Here is an 18,870-nt window from a genome sequence, read left to right as displayed (position 1 = left end):
ACTAATAATTTTCTACCATCTTACATATTATTTGGCCAATTTCTAATTTATAAAAAAATACATTTGATAAACTAGATATATTTTATGTCAAATTCTATGTTACTTAACCATAAAACAATCATCCACCTTTAACCTCCTCACACGTGTATATATCTAATTGCTAGTGGATAACCTATTGGACCACTTTTCTTTCACTTCTTAAATACCTTAGTCATCTAACTTTTCAGTAGGGTTTTAAATATCTTACTTATTAAAAAATTACATTAAAGTTAAGTAGTCTTTTTAAAAATCTAACAAGGTCTAGTTCTACGCTTCCTCTACGCGGATTCTTGGCACACGTCGAGCATATGCCCCATAACGTCAACTTTAGTATTAATTACCTCCAATCTCACTATAAAAACCAACCGAAAAATTAACCTATAAATACGCTTCACTGCTCCTATACACTCAGTGCTTCAGTGAGGAGCAATCAGGCCTAAGCTTTTGCCAAGGTATGTACATTTATGCTTGTATCAAGGAACATTCTGGATTTTCTCTTCCACTGGAATGTTTGAACAAATGTTTGCCATGCCTGAAATAGACATTGGTTTACCTTTTCTGTTTTTGGAATGAATATCAGCATCCTGTGGAACTTGCTTTCGACAGGAAATCGGTCCAAAATCTGTTGTAATTTCCACCAATTACAGGTTACTGCCCTTTTTGGCACCAAAATTTTGTTTTTATGGTGTAGTTTTGTTGGGAGGTCAAAAGATAAGGTAGCTTACAGTGAAGTTCCTTTCTTTTTGTCAATTTTATACTTGATTTCAGTAAATCTGCTAATGGCGTAATCAATTCTTTTTTATTCTACATATTAAGTTTAAATTCGGTAAAATCTGCTTCATTAGACTTGAAACTGATAAAATCTTCTATGTTCTAGTTAAGTTTGGCAACATATGACATACTACTTTGCTTATGGTCGAATCTCCCATAGTTGTTAAAGATCTGATGCTCTTTTCGCGCATCTAGCCCTCTGCCCTTTTCTAAATCAGTATTTTTTGTGTTCTTGATCGTTTTCATGCTGTTAACATAGCGTGTTGAGTTGATCGGTTTAGAAGAGAGTTGAAATATAAAGTAATCTGTAGGGGTCTAGTTTTGTATTCTTTCCTATTAAATCTGCCATATTACACTTAATTCGGATTATTTCTGCTACATGATGTATAATCTATGTTGAATCTGCCATATTACACTAACTTTAAATCTACTATATTATATTTGGGCAAAGGTCTGCTAGACTTTTCCTGGATTTACTTTCTGCATTTTTTAAGCCAGATCTTCTGCCTTGTATTTAATTATAGTGTGATGCTTTTTGTTCTGATTGAACAGGTTATATTGTGCCTTCTTTTTTGGTTAACATGTCATTATTCCACTTAGTTCTGGTTAAAACCGCTAAGGCCATACTCAATTCTGGTTAAGTCTGCTAGAATTATATTGATATGGTTAAAATAAATATATACAAATATTGCATTCAATTCTGGACGACTCTGCCATATTAAACTTATGTTAAAATCAACCGTTTCAGACACATTTTATTATATTTTCATACTGGTTTAGACTATACCTGATTTTGGTTATATATGCTATGTCACACTTAAGCATAGATCTGGAAATTTTCTTTAGATTCTGCTTATTGCTTCTTCTGTTTTGACCCTCTCCTATTTTAATATATACAGTAGCAAAATAGTGGATATCAGGAATCTGCCCTTCTTTGGGTGGATTCAGTATTTGTAAAAAGTTCAGCTCCGTGCCTGATCAAAACAGACCATGAGAAACAGTTGAGAGTACCAACAATTTTAATAATTTTCTGGGTGAAAACACATATCAAATCCTAACTGGCTTCAACATGTTATTTGTTTATGTAAAGGGACTTAAAGTAGATTGCTATTCATCCTCCTACATTTTGATGAATTGTGAACTGTATGTGCCATTGGAGTACCTGACCTAGCCAGTGTGCCTCTGCAGAAATTTGATGACTTTGTTGGCCTTAGAGATGTTAGGTGAGAGAGCTTGAATGTTGTATACTGCTCCATAACATTAGTTGTTGGGACATGTTTGGTCCAATGCTTTTCCCATATATTAGATCTCACAAGTACTGTTGTCGGCTTCTTATATATAGTTTTTTTTGAGATATTTGTTAACAACAAGTGGACAATATGCTAGAGTTTACTTAACCTTTTCGCTACCCTGAAAGAAGAAGGTGCCTGTCATCCTAATGTCTGTGATTCTGCCCAGAAATGCCATTTAGCTCAGTGCATCCTGTCAAAACAATGTACGGCTCCATTTATTATTCAATTTTTGAACTACCAAAATTGGCTGTTAGGAAGCTTGACATGATAGGAGGCTGTAGAAATGACCACCAAGTGCTATTAGATGTATCCACGCTCCATGTGCCAATGTATGTGGAATGACACTATCCCATTCTTATTTATTACTACCAAGTGTGGAGTGTTATACGTTTCTGCAGGAACAACATCCTATATATTGGCAAGTCCTTGCCTACAATTGACTACCCTTCGAGTGATTGTATAATCACTATAATCTTGGTCTAGGGGGTCTGTAGGAAATAACCACCAAATGCTATCAGGTGTACCTGCGCTCCATGTGCCACTGCATGTGGAATGACTACATCTCATTCTGATTTCTTACTACCAAGTGTTGGAGTGTTAGTTATAAGTTTGTGTGTTAACAACATCCTACATGTTGGCAAGTCCTTTCCTACAATTCACCATCCTTCCAGTGATTGTATCATCACTATAATCTTGGCCTTGATTTGATCGTCTGGCACTTTATTGACCTCTTGGTAACAGTGCTGTTGGAATTATTGCTGCCATTACACCAAAAGCTTGAGCTGTTAATGAATGTCACAACAGTCAGAAACAACGATCCACAGGAGGCGGTTAAGCACATTTCACAAATCCATCTGTTTATGTTGAAAGGTTCCTTCAGCTAGAGGGGACGGAGGCACCAACCTCCCAAAAATCCCCCCCTCAGCATGACCTGAGGGATTTGAACCCGTATTTCAGTGCTCTGATACCACTTGTTGGGATCACTGCTGCCATTACACCAAAAGCTCCAGCTGTCAATGAACGTCACAACAGCCAAAGACAAGGATCCATGGGAGGTTGTTAAGCACATGTCACAAATCCATTGGTCTATGCCGAACTGTACGTTCACCTAGAGCCAGAGGGGATGGAGGGACCAACCTCCCAACAAGTGCTTGGTAGAGAAATGCTTTAGGGTATTAAGAATATCTCAGGCCTGAATTAGTTTATTGTCTATTTTATAGTTTGATGACATTTTATATTTTTATGCATAGGATGATGGCCGTAGAATCCCCTTCAGTGATCACTATATCAATTTTGCATGACTGAACTTGTTGGAGACGAAGGAGGAGAGCTTCAACTTCAGATTCATTACTGGTCCTAGGTGTGACCTTGGATGCAGCATTCATCAGTTCTTCTTTTGAATTCCTAATCACACATGCAGCCCTTAAGGATCCTGGATTGCCCCTAGATGTGCATAGTGCCATGAAAGTTCATCTTAAACATACCAGTAAATGGGGAATCCGTTTTGATCCCTTTTAGAGGGTGTGGAATGTGGAGATCCCATCAACAGAGTTTCTTTTTGTGTATTATTAGTTTTCGGCAAGTTGAGACTTTACAAGTGAAAATATTATCTGAGAGAATGACCTATCCAGCCTACATTGCCTCAATGAAACAGGTAGCGTGAGTTGGCCAGAAATTGAACCCACCTCTGCCTGATTAGCACTTCTTACTCACTAGTTGATCTGACCTTATGGATTTTTTTGCCTTTTAGGCTAAATATTAGGAAAGTGCTGGAAAGTGGAAACGCATGATGATGTACTTGGGTTCATTCATTATATCAGATAAATGTATCCAGTGTAGTTAACAATGATAAGTTCCACCAGTAAATTTAGGCATGCTGGGGTTTGGGATCATTATATGTCAGAGAGTATGTTCTGTATGGTTACAATGATGAATGCAACACCTGTGTTAGATGCAATAATTGACCAGATTTTGGGCACTTAACTTTGTGTATTTGAAGTCAGGGTTCTGTTATGAAAGGCTCTGTGATCAATTGCTTAAGCTCATCCATCTTTGATCATATCAACACTTAATTTTGGTTGTCTGTTAATAAAATACTTTGGCTAAATCTACTTTCTACTTTATTATAATAAATTTCAGTTTGCAGCTTTACTTTTCTTGTTAGTTTGCAGTACATGACTGAATTTCAAACTGCAAATTGTTTTGTGGTTGAATTTCTTTCAGAAGTTTTGACATATCTTGTGCTTGAGCATTCCAATATATATGGACAGACAAGCTTGTTTTTTAATTTTGGGCAAGTTCTTTACCCTGTAGATAAATTTCATATGCAGCTTGTTTTCCAGTTGCAGCTGCTGTTTCATTTTTCTGTCTCAATATGTTATGTTATTCTTAAGTTCGAAATTGTAATTTTAAGTTGTCAATATATGTGGCTTGGTTGTCATTAGGCTTCAATTATCACAGTTTCAGTGCCTTGATTGGTTATGTATCTGCCTCAATTGTCCATGTTCATTCAGCTTTCACAAGATTCTCTGTACATTTTTTTTATAAACAAAAGAAAGTAAGTATGTAGCATTCAGAGTAGAGCTCATGTATATCAGGATAATAGACACCCCTGAGCAAACAGCCAAAGAGAGCCAATCTTTGGCATTATTTGACCTCTCTTTTGTTTGAGCTTGCTTCAACTTTGATGGTTTTTTAACTTTGATGGTTTTTTAACCAAGCTCTATTTAATCAATAGATCCTCAATGTCCCATTTGCCAGGTGAGAAAAGGTGATAATTTTGTGCCTGTGGTGATTCCTCCTGCAATTCAGTGTATTCCTTAGACCAGTGTTATTACTTTGTGTTCAGCCATTCATTTCTAATACTTGCCGGAGAATTTATCCGCACTCAGCTTGGAATAAGTTTGTGTTGTTTGAGCAGTGGCCTTAGATTTAATGAAAAGTAATCACAATATGGGGAGCAACTATCCATAGAAAGAATTGGAAACCATTATCCCTGATGATCTTTAGACCTTTGATGTCAGTTGCAAGGTGAGTGAGATTATTTGATTGTGAACTGAGTTTCTCAGTATGTATCTTCCACCCTTGACATGATTTACAGTGGCACCTCTTGCGCCAGCAATACCTGGGTCTCCTGATAATTTCTTGTCATAAAAAGAGAAAAATGTTGATATCTACAAGTCAGTCTTTTTTTCTAGCTTTGGTTTGGGACTCAAAAGTGGGCCACCTTATTGTATTGTGGGGATGAGATTGCATGCCTTCTTATGATATTGCAGGGATAATCATAAAGTTGTGGGTCTACTCAACCTCCGTGACATTGTGTTCAAGATATTTATTGCCTTATTGGGGGGTTGGTATTGGAATGGAACGTTTTAAAATTTTGTTAATTGAAACTCTACCTTCTGCACTTACCTATCCAAATCAGTCTCAAGGCTAACATCTTTGTTGGAAAGTAACTTCATTCCCGACTCAGAGCAACACGGAAATTATGATTATCTTCAGCTAGAACTATGACAAATGAACCTTAAATACAGTGACAACATCTCCGATTTTAGTGTCACAGTAATTAAATACAAAATTAGTATACATTTTCTTTGTCCTTTTCTAATTTAAATTTTTTAGTGACACTTGCAGAGGCCACCTTTTTTTGTCGAAAGTTTTAAATTTTTATGTTTGTGCCTTTTAAATTAGTTAGTAACTTTATTCTCTATAACATTCACATATGCTTCAGTATAACTAAATTGATGTTATTTCAATTCATTTGAGTATAACTAAATTGATGTTATTTTAATTCATTTTACATGGTGATATTGTCAAGTTATTTATTTTTTGGTTTGTAAGGGCAAGTTACTAGTGTAGAGAACTTAGGTGCTGCTTTCTTTTAGAAGGAACTGTTAGAATCCTGCTTGATTGTGCACTTGGTTAAATAGGCCAAACTGAAAAGTATTAAATTTGATTTTACTGCCCACTACTTCCCGTTGACAGTTGATGGACCACACATTACTTAAGTTGTCAATAAGGTCAGATATTGTATCCCAGTAGGTTGAATTTTGTTATTCTTGGTAAGACGACTCAGGTGTATATTCTATATAGTGACAAAAAGATTTCATTATTGGCCCTTTCGATACGGTACTGATATTAGTTTCAAAGTCATAATATGATCCACTTACACATAAGGATGTAGTCCTCGAGGAAGATGGTCTTGTTTCATAAGCTAAATTGATGTGCATAGTAGTTTCTTTTCGAGGAAAAAAATTGAATCTTTCTTAAATGCCACTATGCTGACAACATGCTAATTGACCATTTTGAATATGAATTATTTAATTTTCCCCCTTTCTGATTAGGTAAAGCTTTTCCTTATAAAATTAACTGATTTTCCTACTGATTTCTTTTCCAGATTTAACAGAATGTTTGGAAGACAGGAGGACATTGATGTCCCAGGGGAAACTGTCAAGATCTATTGCGAAGCTCACCCAGAATACTACTTAACTGCAAGAGAATATGATAATGTGGTGCTTGCACCTCGTGACGAATCCAATCCCCATCAGGTACTATAATTTCTCATTGCGGGCTTTCCAGGTAGTCTATTTTTTTTATTCTGTGCAAGTACTTTATACAAGTCTAATGACAAATCGATTGAGGAATTTAATGAATGAAGCATTTATTTCCACTAACTCAAACTTCTGTTGAGCTTTGTAGCAATGGATCATGGATGTAACATGGGGTACAAAGGTGAGGGATGAAGCTGGTTTTCCAGCATTTGCCCTTGTAAACAAGGCTACCCGCCAGGCTCTGAGGCATGGCATTGAAGAGAATGAGAAGGTACACAATTATGAATTGCGAATGATTTAAAAGACTTATGTTTAGTAATATACTACACACACTCAAATAAGTCATTTATCCTTCAGATTGTGCGGTGCCACATAAATTACCTTCTTTGAATGCTTCTGGCTTTAAAAGAAACATTGGTTACTCCTCAAATATTTTATAGTTCAGGGTTTGGAAAATGGCATTTTTTTTGGTAACTGATGCAATTTGAGACTACACTTCCCTGGTTGATTGTTATTGTTTTTCCAAGAACACAGGAAATGATTTTGGACTGATCCAATTAAAGTCTTGTTTCCCGAGGTTGCTTGTTAAATGGCAAGGTCCATCTGATTTCTGCCTTTGTTCTTCACATTTTTGAACTAGGTTGATACATCCCCATATTCGAAGGAAGAAGTAAAAGAAGCTTTTCTCTGGACTCAGAGTGATGATGTTGGCAATGGTTACAAGTGCATCCGTCCAGTGGATAACACAAATCTTAATTTGGATGCAAATCATGGTGATAGGGAAAGTGGAGGCATACAGGAAGGAACAGAACTTATTCTTTTTAAGTGGAAAAAACATGAAAACCAAAAGTGGAAGATTGTGCCCATCTGTAAGTAAATCTTTAAAGGCAATAGGATTTGTTGGCCAAAATTCTTTGAAATTGGATGATTGTTTTCTATGGTAGGCATGGATACTTACAATACCCGCAGATGCAACTTTTCATTGATTTTTACCTTTTATATTTTTGTTTCTTCTAAAGTTTGATCTTTGAGTTTGGCTGATTATTGTTTTGCTAAAACACCTTTCCTGAGATCTGGGACGTCCCTTGCATTTCCTGTATTAGGAAATGTGGGGAAGTTTCAATGTTCCCTAACTTGGCATATTCTACTCCCAGATAAAGGATGCCAGGATGTGTGTCTACCTTTGCCACCTTACCATTTACCTTACCATTTTGTACTTCACCAAAATTTTAGTTAGATTTTCTTGGTTTTACTGTCTATTGTCGAAGCATTGGTATATATAATATGGTAATATCCCCAAAATCTAAGAGGTCTCTTCAGATGCCTTGGAAATACCTCCCTTCCTTGTTTGCATTTCCTCCATAACTTCCTCTAATATATTGAAATATAGATTGATTATACTATGACAACTAGTTTCTTCCCTTATTTCCCCTTAGTGTACATTAGGCTAAGTAAATTGTAGCTTTTATAAATATATTTATACAATAATATGTCAACTGTCTTTATTTTTTCATCTAAAAGGCAGTTTTTCTTTCTGTGTTGTAGTTAACCCAGCTACTGAAGATGAAGAATATCAAGTAGCAGGTGCAAGATATGGTGAAGAAAAATATGGTAGTGCAGCACATAGAGAAGAAAAGTATGCTGCAAACTATGGTGGTGCACCATATGGAGAAGAAAAGTATGCAACTGGTGTCTCAAATTACGGTGATTCAACATGTGGAGAAGAAAAGTTTGGAACTGGTGTCTCAAATTATGGCGATTCAACATTCGGAGAAGATAAGTATGGAGGTGCACCATATGAAAAAGAAAAATATGGAACTGGTGTCACAAACTATGGAGGTGCTGGCTATGAACAGGGTCCAGCACATGTTGTAAACACACATCATCAGAATGAATTCCCAGAAGCTACAGTTTATCAAGATGATCCAGCCTATGTTGTACACACACATCATCATGATGATTTCCCAGAGCACATCCCCCAAGGCCAAGTTGTGAGGATTTACTGTGAACAAAGTCCTGATCATTTCTTGACTGCTCGTAATGGTGAAGTTGTTCTTGCACTGGGTGATGCAGATGACATTTCCCAGGTACCTAATGTTTTAGCAGTTGTAAACTATTAGCGTGCAGGTACTTTCCTCGATTTTTTTGAACTGGTGCTCAGCATGGGAACTGTGTTTTTGCATGTAAGCTCACCTTACATTCTCTGACTTACAGCATTGGATCAAGGTTGATGAATGGGGAGATAAAGTAAAGGATGAAGCAGGATTCTCTGCCTTTGCATTGGTTAGCAAGGCAAATTTGAAGGCTTTAAAACATGGTCACCGAGAATGGGATAAAGTAAGTTCAAAACCTTAATTTCTATCATGTTGTTTGCCGCTTTTAGGCTGCCAAATATTGTGGACTACTAATTTATTATATCCACTTTATAATTAAAATATAGCTTACTCTTTGGAGAATTCTGCTCATCTGAGTTAGATAGGAAAGCTATGTACTAGAAGCTAATAGAACAATACCTTAATGTGAGGGTATGTGCCTCACATTTTAAGGGTGTCTGGTTCATCTTTAATTGTCTTATATGCACAGATAATACAAAGATCTTTATGCCCCATAAATGTTAAGTAGGGAGAGCTGCGTTTTTCTTAAATCTGGTTATATCTTAAGGTCTGAGAATTTATCTGCTGGATTGCAGGTTGAACTATCCTATTACAATGCAAATGATTTGGATGAGTCTATTCTTTGGACACAAAGTGCAGATGTTGGACATGGATATCAGTGTATCCGTCCGGTCAGTAACATCCATTTGAATCTAGATGCAAAGCTTGCTGATGGAAAGTATGGAAATCTTGAAGATGGAAATGAGTTGATTCTGTTTGGGTGGAAGAAACAGAAGAACCAGAAGTGGAAAATGCTTCCAGTTGATTGTAAGTCACCACTGAGATTTTAATGCCATTTCTTGCTAAAAAAATATGGCATTTAGACCATCAAAATTTTATAGCATGTTAATGATGTAAGGGGCTAATGTGTTCCATTTTGTATGTCTTATTGTTGGCAGAGGTGGTTGTGAGTGGAGAAGAACCAGACAGGGAACATGCTGCTGCTTCCTGTTGTTGTAAGGGGTCATTTAGATTATAATTACATTTTGTGCTCAAGAAGTGTGGCATTTAGACAATCTAGTCTTATTAGTTTGTTGATGATCAAAGAAACTAGGGTGATCCATTTTGGATTTCTGATGTTTGGCAGCGTTGGATTTATAGAGGGTATGTGAGTGTTCTGATATGTAAGGATGTAGATCACATTTTATGTCTTTTTGTTTTTGTTCAATGCTTAATAAGAAGACAGTGACTCTCAGAGTGTGTCATGTAGCAAGATTGTAATAAGAATTTTGTTTTCTTTGTGCGAGGAGTATCAATCAGTATTTATAGGCGTATGTGTGCATAGTGTAACCAAAAGTAGAAAGCATTCTTCCATGGAACCGATTTTAGTAGAAGTGCAGATCTAACACAGCTTTTGATACAATATATGATTCAATCACAAATAAAGCATTCAACAGAGTACTTGATTTCATTTAAATTTGGTATTCTTCACCAATTTTTTGATAAAAGTTTGTACCAGAGTTTCATGGGATTTGTGCCAGACAAAAACCCAAAAATCAAGAAACATCCGACTTATTTAAACTAATCAATTAAAATGGAGTTGATTTCTAATGCACAGATACAAACATCCGATGAAGAGATAATTCGAGGAATATGACATCCTTCTCCACCACGTATATAAACTCAAGATTGAAAATAGATAAGAACTTTCCAGCCATAACTCTCTTCATCTATCCAACCCAATTTCTTTTCTATCGGACACCGTTTGGTAGTCTAGCTGCCTTCTGGCCCTTGTTTGTGTTCTAGTCTTTTAGACCCGTTTGTGGTCTCTTGTTGGACATTAATAAATTATCTTATTATCATAATAATAATATGTCGATTTGTTAATTTGAGGATGGTGCCTACAAGAAGGCTCATAAAGTGGTTGTTCAAAAGGTTTATGATGTGGGTTTATTGTGTATATTTTACTACTGAAGAAATCTTTCGACGCAATTGTGTATTTGAGTGCTCATGTGCAAATTCACACTTATATCATTTGATTCTGTGGACAATAAGCTGCTTTAATGTTTTTTCAAGAAATAAATAATTTGGTAAAAAACACAAACAAACAATAGTAATCATTAAGATGTTAAATGATAAATGCTAGCTAACAGTTCTCATTCAAAACAATAGTAATATAACAATAAAAGACATGCCAACCAGAATGTTGTGGGGATGGACCTATAAGTCAACAAGTTATAATTTTTCTAGCGTTAAAATTATAGATACATTCTTTACAGCTTTGGAACTTAATATCAATAGATTTCCACAATCCATTAGAAATGCATGACAATTTTTCTGGAATTTAGATTTTGTATAAGTTTCCAACATCAACTTTTTGGATCATACACAATGATCCATCATTAGGATGAAAGAGGTGCCTTAGATTTATGCACTACATTGAAATACATGCCTCTTGTAAGCTAAAGACAATATTTATGTGCTCTTAATTTTGACAGGTACACTCCTATGATTGTATTGTAGGGAAAAAAATGTATTTGGACAATGGTTGTCTGTTCTTACATATATAGTGCTTTAGAGTTGTCAAAGCAACTAAACATCTACCATTAAAAAAGTATTGTGCCATAATTGGTGCTCACCTCCAATGGCTTGTATTGGATTTTTTTTTGCAAGATGACTCAAGATCCATAAACCATTGTCATCTTTAACTTTAGATGTGATCAAGTTAATGCACAATGGAGATTTGACTTTGGAACCACAAACCATATATTAAGTCTTGCAAATTTTGGCCTTGGCCATAAGCAAAAGAATCAATATAGAATAGATATATTGGATAGAGTCCACAAATATAAAGTATCAATCCTTATGAAATACAATTGGAGTATAGCTTTGAGATAAATTATGGTTGGAACATTAATATGTTTGATGGACTACATGTGTCTTGTATCATAGCTTTGAGATAAATTATGGTTGGAACATTAATATGTTTGATGGACTACATGTGTCTTGTATCAGGTAGCACATGGTTAAGTGTATCACTTAAACATTTAAAAAAAAAAAAAAAAACCACAATCTCTTTAATTATTACAATTTCATACTAAGCATTTCTATTTTCACTTGTATATAGCTAGATTGTGATTGTAAACTTAGAGATCACGTGTGCAAGCTAAGAAATATTACACAATCTTATCTTCCTTTTTATCAAAACAAGAGGACCGTATACAAGAAGCTACATTTGAGCTATTTGATATGTGTTGGTGTAAATAAGTATTTACTATTTACACTTAGTTAAGTTTACTTAGGTTAATGCATATTTTATTATTTATTTATTAGTCACCTACTAGTATGCACACTCTTGTGAGTTGTCATGTTGACAACATAGGAGTTAGCACTCTAATTATACACATGGTGTTTATGACATAGGAGTTAGCACATTATTATGAGCACATGGTGTCTACATCATCTACACACGTGTGACACCTCATCATGCTTATCCTCTTATTGTGGAGGATATGTTCTTAGTTGTCATGCTTATCTCCTAGTACATTTTAGACACATTTTAGATGCATGTTAGAGGCCGTTATATACAGGCTCTCCTAGTGTGTGTATATACATGCTTTCGACATAATAGTGAGCATTCTCATATTGATCATACTTTTGGTCTATTGTTGTGCTTGTATTTGTGCTCCTTGATCTTGAGTGAATTTTGCTCTAAGGCAAATTCTCACATGGTATCAGAGCTAAGAGAGATTCTCTTCACATAGCCATTCGAGACCAATCATGGTTTAGCACCTTGACCCGAATTTGGAAAGAATCCGTAGATATTGGGAGTGTCTAGAGCCAAAGCAGACCTTACCATTGCGTCCAGAATGTTGATTCAGTGAATTGACTATAAATTCGCCTATGTTGGGCCATAGTCAAAATTGAGGCAACATTTTTTTTGCAAACCGGCAACCCAAAGACCCGATTTGCGAAATTGGTATGATCATTTTACATATGTACATTTAATTTTTAGATCTGCATCTCTGCAAATTTTTTTGGATTTGCATTATTTTTCGAATTTTTTTTGGCCATCAGGCCAGTAGGAGAGATTCTTTGCAGGTGAAAATTGAAGCTTGCTAGTGCAAATCAGATATTTGCATCACATTCAGAAGGTCAAAAAACTCCCAAATTGGATTTTGTTTCATCAAAATTGGACATCTGAGGTCAAATCTAGAGCCATTTGATTTTTGGAGGTGCAACAATAACAATTTAGGAAAAATAATTATAGGAACGATTTTCAAATAGTGATCTCTCTCATACAAACTCCTTTTTGCGAGCAAGTTTTTTTGTTTTGAGGTAGAATTTCGTGATCTACACATTGGTGCAAGTAGTTTGAGATCTCTATTCTTAAATTTTTTTGCAATTCACAAATTTTGATTTTTGCCACTTCAAATGCTTAGTACGGACTCATCTGGACACATAATCAGGTTCTATTTTTTTTTGAACGTGTATTTTTTTGTCTACTTTTTCGATCTACACTTAGATTATAGGTTTTGTGAATAGAAATACTACTTTCAGAAATAGGCCCTAAATTGGCTATTGTAAATGCATTAAGTATAGAGTGCCCAAATCATACATTAGGGGGAGGGGGTTGATTGATCATTCTTGCATTTTATGGAGTTTTGTTACATATGTCAGTCTGGTATAAGATCGAAGTTGACATTGAGGAACTATAAGAAATGGAGTGCCTTAATCATTAATCATCTAAGAGAACATAAGGAAGTGTTTCCTTCTCTATATTCGAAGATACTGCCTTTGTTCTAATATCTTCATCTTCTTCTTCGCTTTATGTATAGAAGTATGAGTAAGGAATCTTTTGCTCCTCTTTTTATGGCAAGTTTTCCTCATGATGTTTGGATGGCTCTTTGTGAAGCACATGGAGATCCCATAGTCCCTCCATTTCCTGAGGACATTCTATCTCCAATCACTCCTATTATGGTACCTTCAACTCCAGATGAGACACCACCTCTTGATGCTCTTGTTGATATTACTGATCTAGTTCCAGCCACAAATGCTTCGGATTCAATGCAACACGAAATTCCATGTCTTCCTACTTCAGCTTCATGGGATGAATTCCTTCTAGATATTGCAAGTCTGTTCGTGGAGTTTCACATTGAAGATGTAGGAGACATCCTCAATGATATTCATCTTCTCTTTGTTGAGGTGAATACTTCATATATTGCCACAGTGATAGGTCCAACACAACAGGGTACACCTTGTGTTCCAGCTCCAGTATTAGTTGATGACTTCTTGACTGACATAGCAGATTTGGGAGACTTCATTGATGATATACAACTACTCTTTGATGAGGCAAATCCTTCTTCAGTTGTCATGTCCATTCTCTACATGATCAATCTTTACAGGTTGATGTGATTGTGGATCCTCATGTACAACAATTGCAGGAGGTCTCTTTATCATTTCAGGAGGCTGTAGGTTCTTTGGAACAAGTTCTACATCCATCCTTGCTAGATTCAATAGTGTTCTTTTCAACAGTATTGGAAGGGGCGACAATCAGTAGTGACACACAGACAGTTGCGCAAGTTTCAGAGGCATCATTGATCTTCGGGATTCTTTCCACACACAGCAGAAGCATCTCATTAGTACCTTTGATATTGTTTCTTCCAAAGGGGAGGAACATTATTCAACGCTCATGGATCAATTTCTACATTGGAGCAGCTCTCACTGATCGACACACTACATTTAGGGGGGCGGGGGGGGGAGACTACCTTATCTCCTTCTCTTTTACGGGGGGTATTTTTTCCTCGAATGGGGTTTTGTCCTCCCATTTCTCTCTTGTACATATCTCTCTTTTTGAGGGAGGATTTTTCCCACATGGTTTTCCCTCTTTCCCTATTTGCAAAGAGATTGCATTGCAATTGCATTATGTACATGGGTACCTAACATGGCCTAGTAACTGGGACCTTGGGACCCATTATACATTTCATCATAGCTTTCGTAAGCTTAAGTGCTTTCCCCTAAGTTGCACTTAAGGGAGGGGGGAGGGAGCGGGTGTTGGTGTAAATAAGTATTTACTATTTGCACTTACTTAAGTTTACTTAAGCTAATGCATTATTTTATTATTTCTTAGGTGAGACACTTAGGAGTTTGCATACTTTTATGAGTTGTCATGTTGACAACATTGGATTAAGCAACTCTAATTCAACACATGGTGTCTACAATACTGAAGTTTGCATAATTAACTGAGTTGTCATGTAGACAACACAGTTATTAACACTCTTAATTAAGCACATGTTGTCTACAACATAATTTTGCGTGCTACACCTTTGTTGGCTTATCCTCTCATCATTGCACTTAATCCTGTGCTTAATGGAGGATAAACCACTTCTAGTGGACATGTGCTTGGTTGTATGACTTATCATGTTGCTAACTTCTAGGCATTTTAGAAGCTTTCTAGAGGTCTTTATATACAGGCACTCCTAGTGTACTTAATGCATATTGAATGGAATATCATCATCATTTTGATCATACTATTTTGGTCTACTGTTGTGCTTGTGCTTGAGCTCCTTGGTCTTGGGTGAATTTTCCTTAAGACAAATTCTTACATGGTATTTGAGCTATACCAAATACTTACAATATGCATGTAGTAATCAAATAGAAACAACCATAAGGTCTACACAATAAAAAGTACTTTTGAGCTTAGTTCGCTCCAAGGCAAGAAATAAGCATCTATAATAATCATGCCTATCAAAAACTTAAATCCCTTCTAAACAAGGTAGATTGTTGGTAAATAGATTTGTCTTTCCAAAAACAATCACACAAATTGACTCTTTATGCCCAAAATGAAATACAAAGTGCACCAACAATTGGAAAGGTTATCATGAGATTGATAACCCTCCTTTGAACTGAGAGGTACAACTCCCTATTATGATATGTGATGAATGAATGAATGAATAGTTGTGCCTTTAACCCAAAGACACTTAAAGCAAATAGCCATCCATTCATAGATATGTAATAGACAAGGAAAGTTTATATTCAAGATCAAATGCATGCACAAAATTAGACACAAATCTGATTTAGTCCCATTCATGGGTGTGAAACTATAGAGAAAATTACAGCATACATTGTAATAAACAAAGATCCCGAAGTCAAAGGTTCAAGATGCACATCACTCTTTGGTGAAAAAGAGTTTGCATTGAGAATAATTACAAAGACGTTAGAATTTGTAATCTAAAGGGAACTTAAATCCACACAAAGATGAATCTACATTTCCTTTATTTATTGATGCAAATTTTGTAGAAAGGCCCAATCTTTCCTCTTTAACAAACATTGATGATAGATATTAGTACTCTCTATATTTTCCAATAGCTTCTCCCACCCTATTACAATCAAAATTAGAAAAATCCCCCCTCTTGAAGCTCGATTTTTTTAGAAAAAAAAGAGAGAAACCCATCTTCACCATCTTTTTAGAATACATAGTTCTATATGATGATTATTTAGTTTCATAGTTGAGTCTTGAAATGAAACTTTAATAGGACTTCCCATCTTTAGGCTAACCACTTATAGCATTATAAGCATAGTTTAACATTATTAGCATAATGATCTTATAATATATCCCTCTTTATACAACAAGTGACATTTGAATATGTTAAAACAAAATGAAGATATTCTTTATGCTGGGCGAACCAAAATATTTCTAGCAGTCAAATTGGGTCTCTATGTGAGAAGCATAACTTTTTATCCCACCTTTGGATCTTCCCAATTTTTGGATATGTTTTTGTGGATTTCTTATAACTAGATCAAATTCTAGCATTTTAAAATGAAATATCAATTTAGATAATGGGATGGGCCTAGATTTATGTATTTCCTTTCATAGTCAAATGTTACTTGTTTTGAAAATCTTAATGGGATGGGCCCAAGATCAAAATCCTCCTTATGAGGTCTAAGCTTTCCTTCTGTGTTCTCCATTTGTCATACCACATTTAGTGCAAAAGTTTTTAGGGCTAGTTTATAATGGCTCCGGCCAACTGCGACCCAGTAGTTGATACTGGTGTTTACACTGCTGCTTTGGAAAGCCATGGCACCTCCATTGAACAAACATCCTCACAAGTTCATCCAGAAGGTTTTTCATGAGGTAATCTTGATATTATCCTTCCTCTGCAAAAAATTGACTCTACATGTGAATGGTTAGAACAACATACTTTGATAGGGTATTTTGTGGGTATGACTTCTCCTAAAGCCATGCTTTGAGAATGGGTTAACACGAGCCAAACTCCTCATGGAGTCTACTTTGACATCATGCAAAACCTTACCAAAGGTTTTTTTCTATTTTGTTTTGGAAACCCGTCCCAGGCTAATACAATTTTTAGTAATGACCCTTGGTTGGTTTGCTCCTCCTTGCTTGTGTTCCAACGATGGTCACATGACTTTACAATCTTTGATAACAAAAAGCTTAGGGTGCATGTTTGGGTTGAGTTCCCTAGTCTACCCTTGCCTTGCTGGCCGTTTATTGAGTCCATTGCCAACACTCTTGGCAAAGTTTTTTAACGCTCACCCTCAGTGATGCGTTTGCATTGAGGTTGATCTCTGTAAGGATCTCAAGAATTTTTTAGAGATTCAAGTTGGTTCCCACACCTCTCAAAAGGTTCTCTTTTTGAACTTGCCCAACACTTGTTATAGGTGTCAGTTGGTCAAACACAAGATTAGGGATTTCCCTTTGGCAGTACCTAGGGTTAAACCCCTACCCAAGGATGCTTCTGCTAAACCAGTAGAAGGAAAAAAAAAGGAGGAATGGATCACTAGTAGGCGCAAAGGCAAGGCTTCTTTGGCTCCAAATAAGATGTATGTTGCTGCAATTTCTGTTCCTCCTATACAAATAGGAGCACAAACCTCAACCATTGTAGGCTTGACGATGGTTTCACCGGAGTCAAATCTTGTTGGTTCACAAGTTTCACACCTTGTTTCATAGGGGATCAAGGTGGTTGCAAGGGCTACCACTCCTATTGTGGTTCACACTCCATTTGTTGCATCTTCCATTACAACACAGAATGTGAAACATTATCGTAGTCTTCCTGGACGTGCTAAGAAACCAACAGACTATCATTCCAAGAGAGTTTCCTTCTGGTCTTACCCTAGTTTCTACTTTTTTACAAAATAGCTACTCCTCTCTTGAGGACGAAGAAGATATGGAAGAGTTTTCATGAATTTTTTATCATGGAATGTACGGGGTCTCATATACCTCTCCAAAAAGTACTATGTTAGGGATACCCATCATAGACTTGGCAATTTAGATTTTCTTTGTATGCAAGAGGTTAAAATCTCTGGTTTCATACTTTTTTCTACATGTCACATCATTTGGCTAGATGAAATTATGTTTTCGTCTTAGCATGATACTGGTAGAGGTTGTGTAGTTACTCTCCTCACCTTGCCTTCATTCTATTATTATTTCGCACGGTTCTGGCCCCACGGACAAAATTATTTGGATTTTTCTTTCTCTCAATAATCATTCTTTTGGTATAGTTAATGCTTATGCTTCCAATGATGCTATGGAAAGATCTCAACTATGGTACTGGATGGCTGACAACTTGCCTCCTGCAACTTGGGTGATGTGCGGTGATTTTAATATGGTTGAGTTGGCTTCTGATGAAGAAGGTATTTTGCCTTTTCATTGGATAGTTGGGGAAAGGGAAGCATGATACTACATGTGCAATAAATTGGGTTTGTTTGATCCCAATACTAATTGCCACCAATAGAGTGGGGTCTGACACACTAGGTCTAATTTTTAGGCTGGCTCTGACTGTATATTAAAATGTCTCGATCATGCTATCTTTACTACACAATCCTTTTTTTCCTTTTCTAAGGATCCAGAGTTACCTGTCATCCCTCTGCCACTATCCCATTTACTTATCTATTTCTTGGCAAACAACTATCCAACGAGCTGTCAAAATGTAGCTTTTCCTCAACACATTGGTGTTGACACATTCTTTCACTATTGCTCACATCCTATGTGTTTGAAATTTAGAGCCACGTCCTCATTATCAATTTAGATGGATTCAAAAGTGGAATGATGCTATTACCAAAACCACTAGATTTCTTCTCATCAATGGGAGATAGTTGACAGTTTTC

The 18,870-nt window shown here is 36.2% G+C and overlaps 1 protein-coding gene across 2 annotated transcripts; it reads left to right on the top strand.

The window, feature by feature from the left end:
• Positions 1-449: 449 nt before the first annotated feature.
• On the top strand, positions 450-10,044 carry LOC149528880 (ricin B-like lectin R40G2). Of its 2 annotated transcripts, XM_089808574.1 has the most exons (9): positions 450-491; positions 620-686; positions 6,499-6,649; positions 6,801-6,923; positions 7,293-7,521; positions 8,198-8,739; positions 8,867-8,989; positions 9,342-9,573; positions 9,705-10,044. In XM_089808574.1, coding segments are annotated over exons 3-9 (1,392 nt in total). In that variant the 5' UTR covers positions 450-491; positions 620-686; positions 6,499-6,508; the 3' UTR covers positions 9,707-10,044. The 2 variants fall into 2 exon arrangements, with proteins under 2 accessions (XP_089664700.1, XP_089664699.1); XM_089808573.1 differs by lacking the exon at positions 620-686.
• The last annotated feature ends 8,826 nt before the right edge of the window (positions 10,045-18,870 follow it).

The sequence above is a fragment of the Cupressus sempervirens genome, chromosome 11 (genome assembly GCF_028749045.1).
Source record: "Cupressus sempervirens isolate cs-2001-9-10 chromosome 11, ASM2874904v1, whole genome shotgun sequence".
NCBI classification, from domain to species: Eukaryota; Viridiplantae; Streptophyta; class Pinopsida; order Cupressales; family Cupressaceae; genus Cupressus; species Cupressus sempervirens.
This window is presented reverse-complemented; position numbering and strand designations above follow the sequence as displayed.

What these genes read in the sequence shown, in the direction of transcription:
- LOC149528880 (XM_089808573.1), top strand. Translation starts at nt 6,509, where the DNA reads ATGTTTGGAAGACAGGAGGACATTGATGTCCCAGGGGAAACTGTCAAG. An exon ending in ACGAATCCAATCCCCATCAG is followed by an intron (nt 6,650 to 6,800) that starts GTACTATAATTT and finishes TGAGCTTTGTAG; the next exon opens with CAATGGATCATGGATGTAAC. An exon ending in ATGCAGATGACATTTCCCAG is followed by an intron (nt 8,740 to 8,866) that starts GTACCTAATGTT and finishes TCTGACTTACAG; the next exon opens with CATTGGATCAAGGTTGATGA.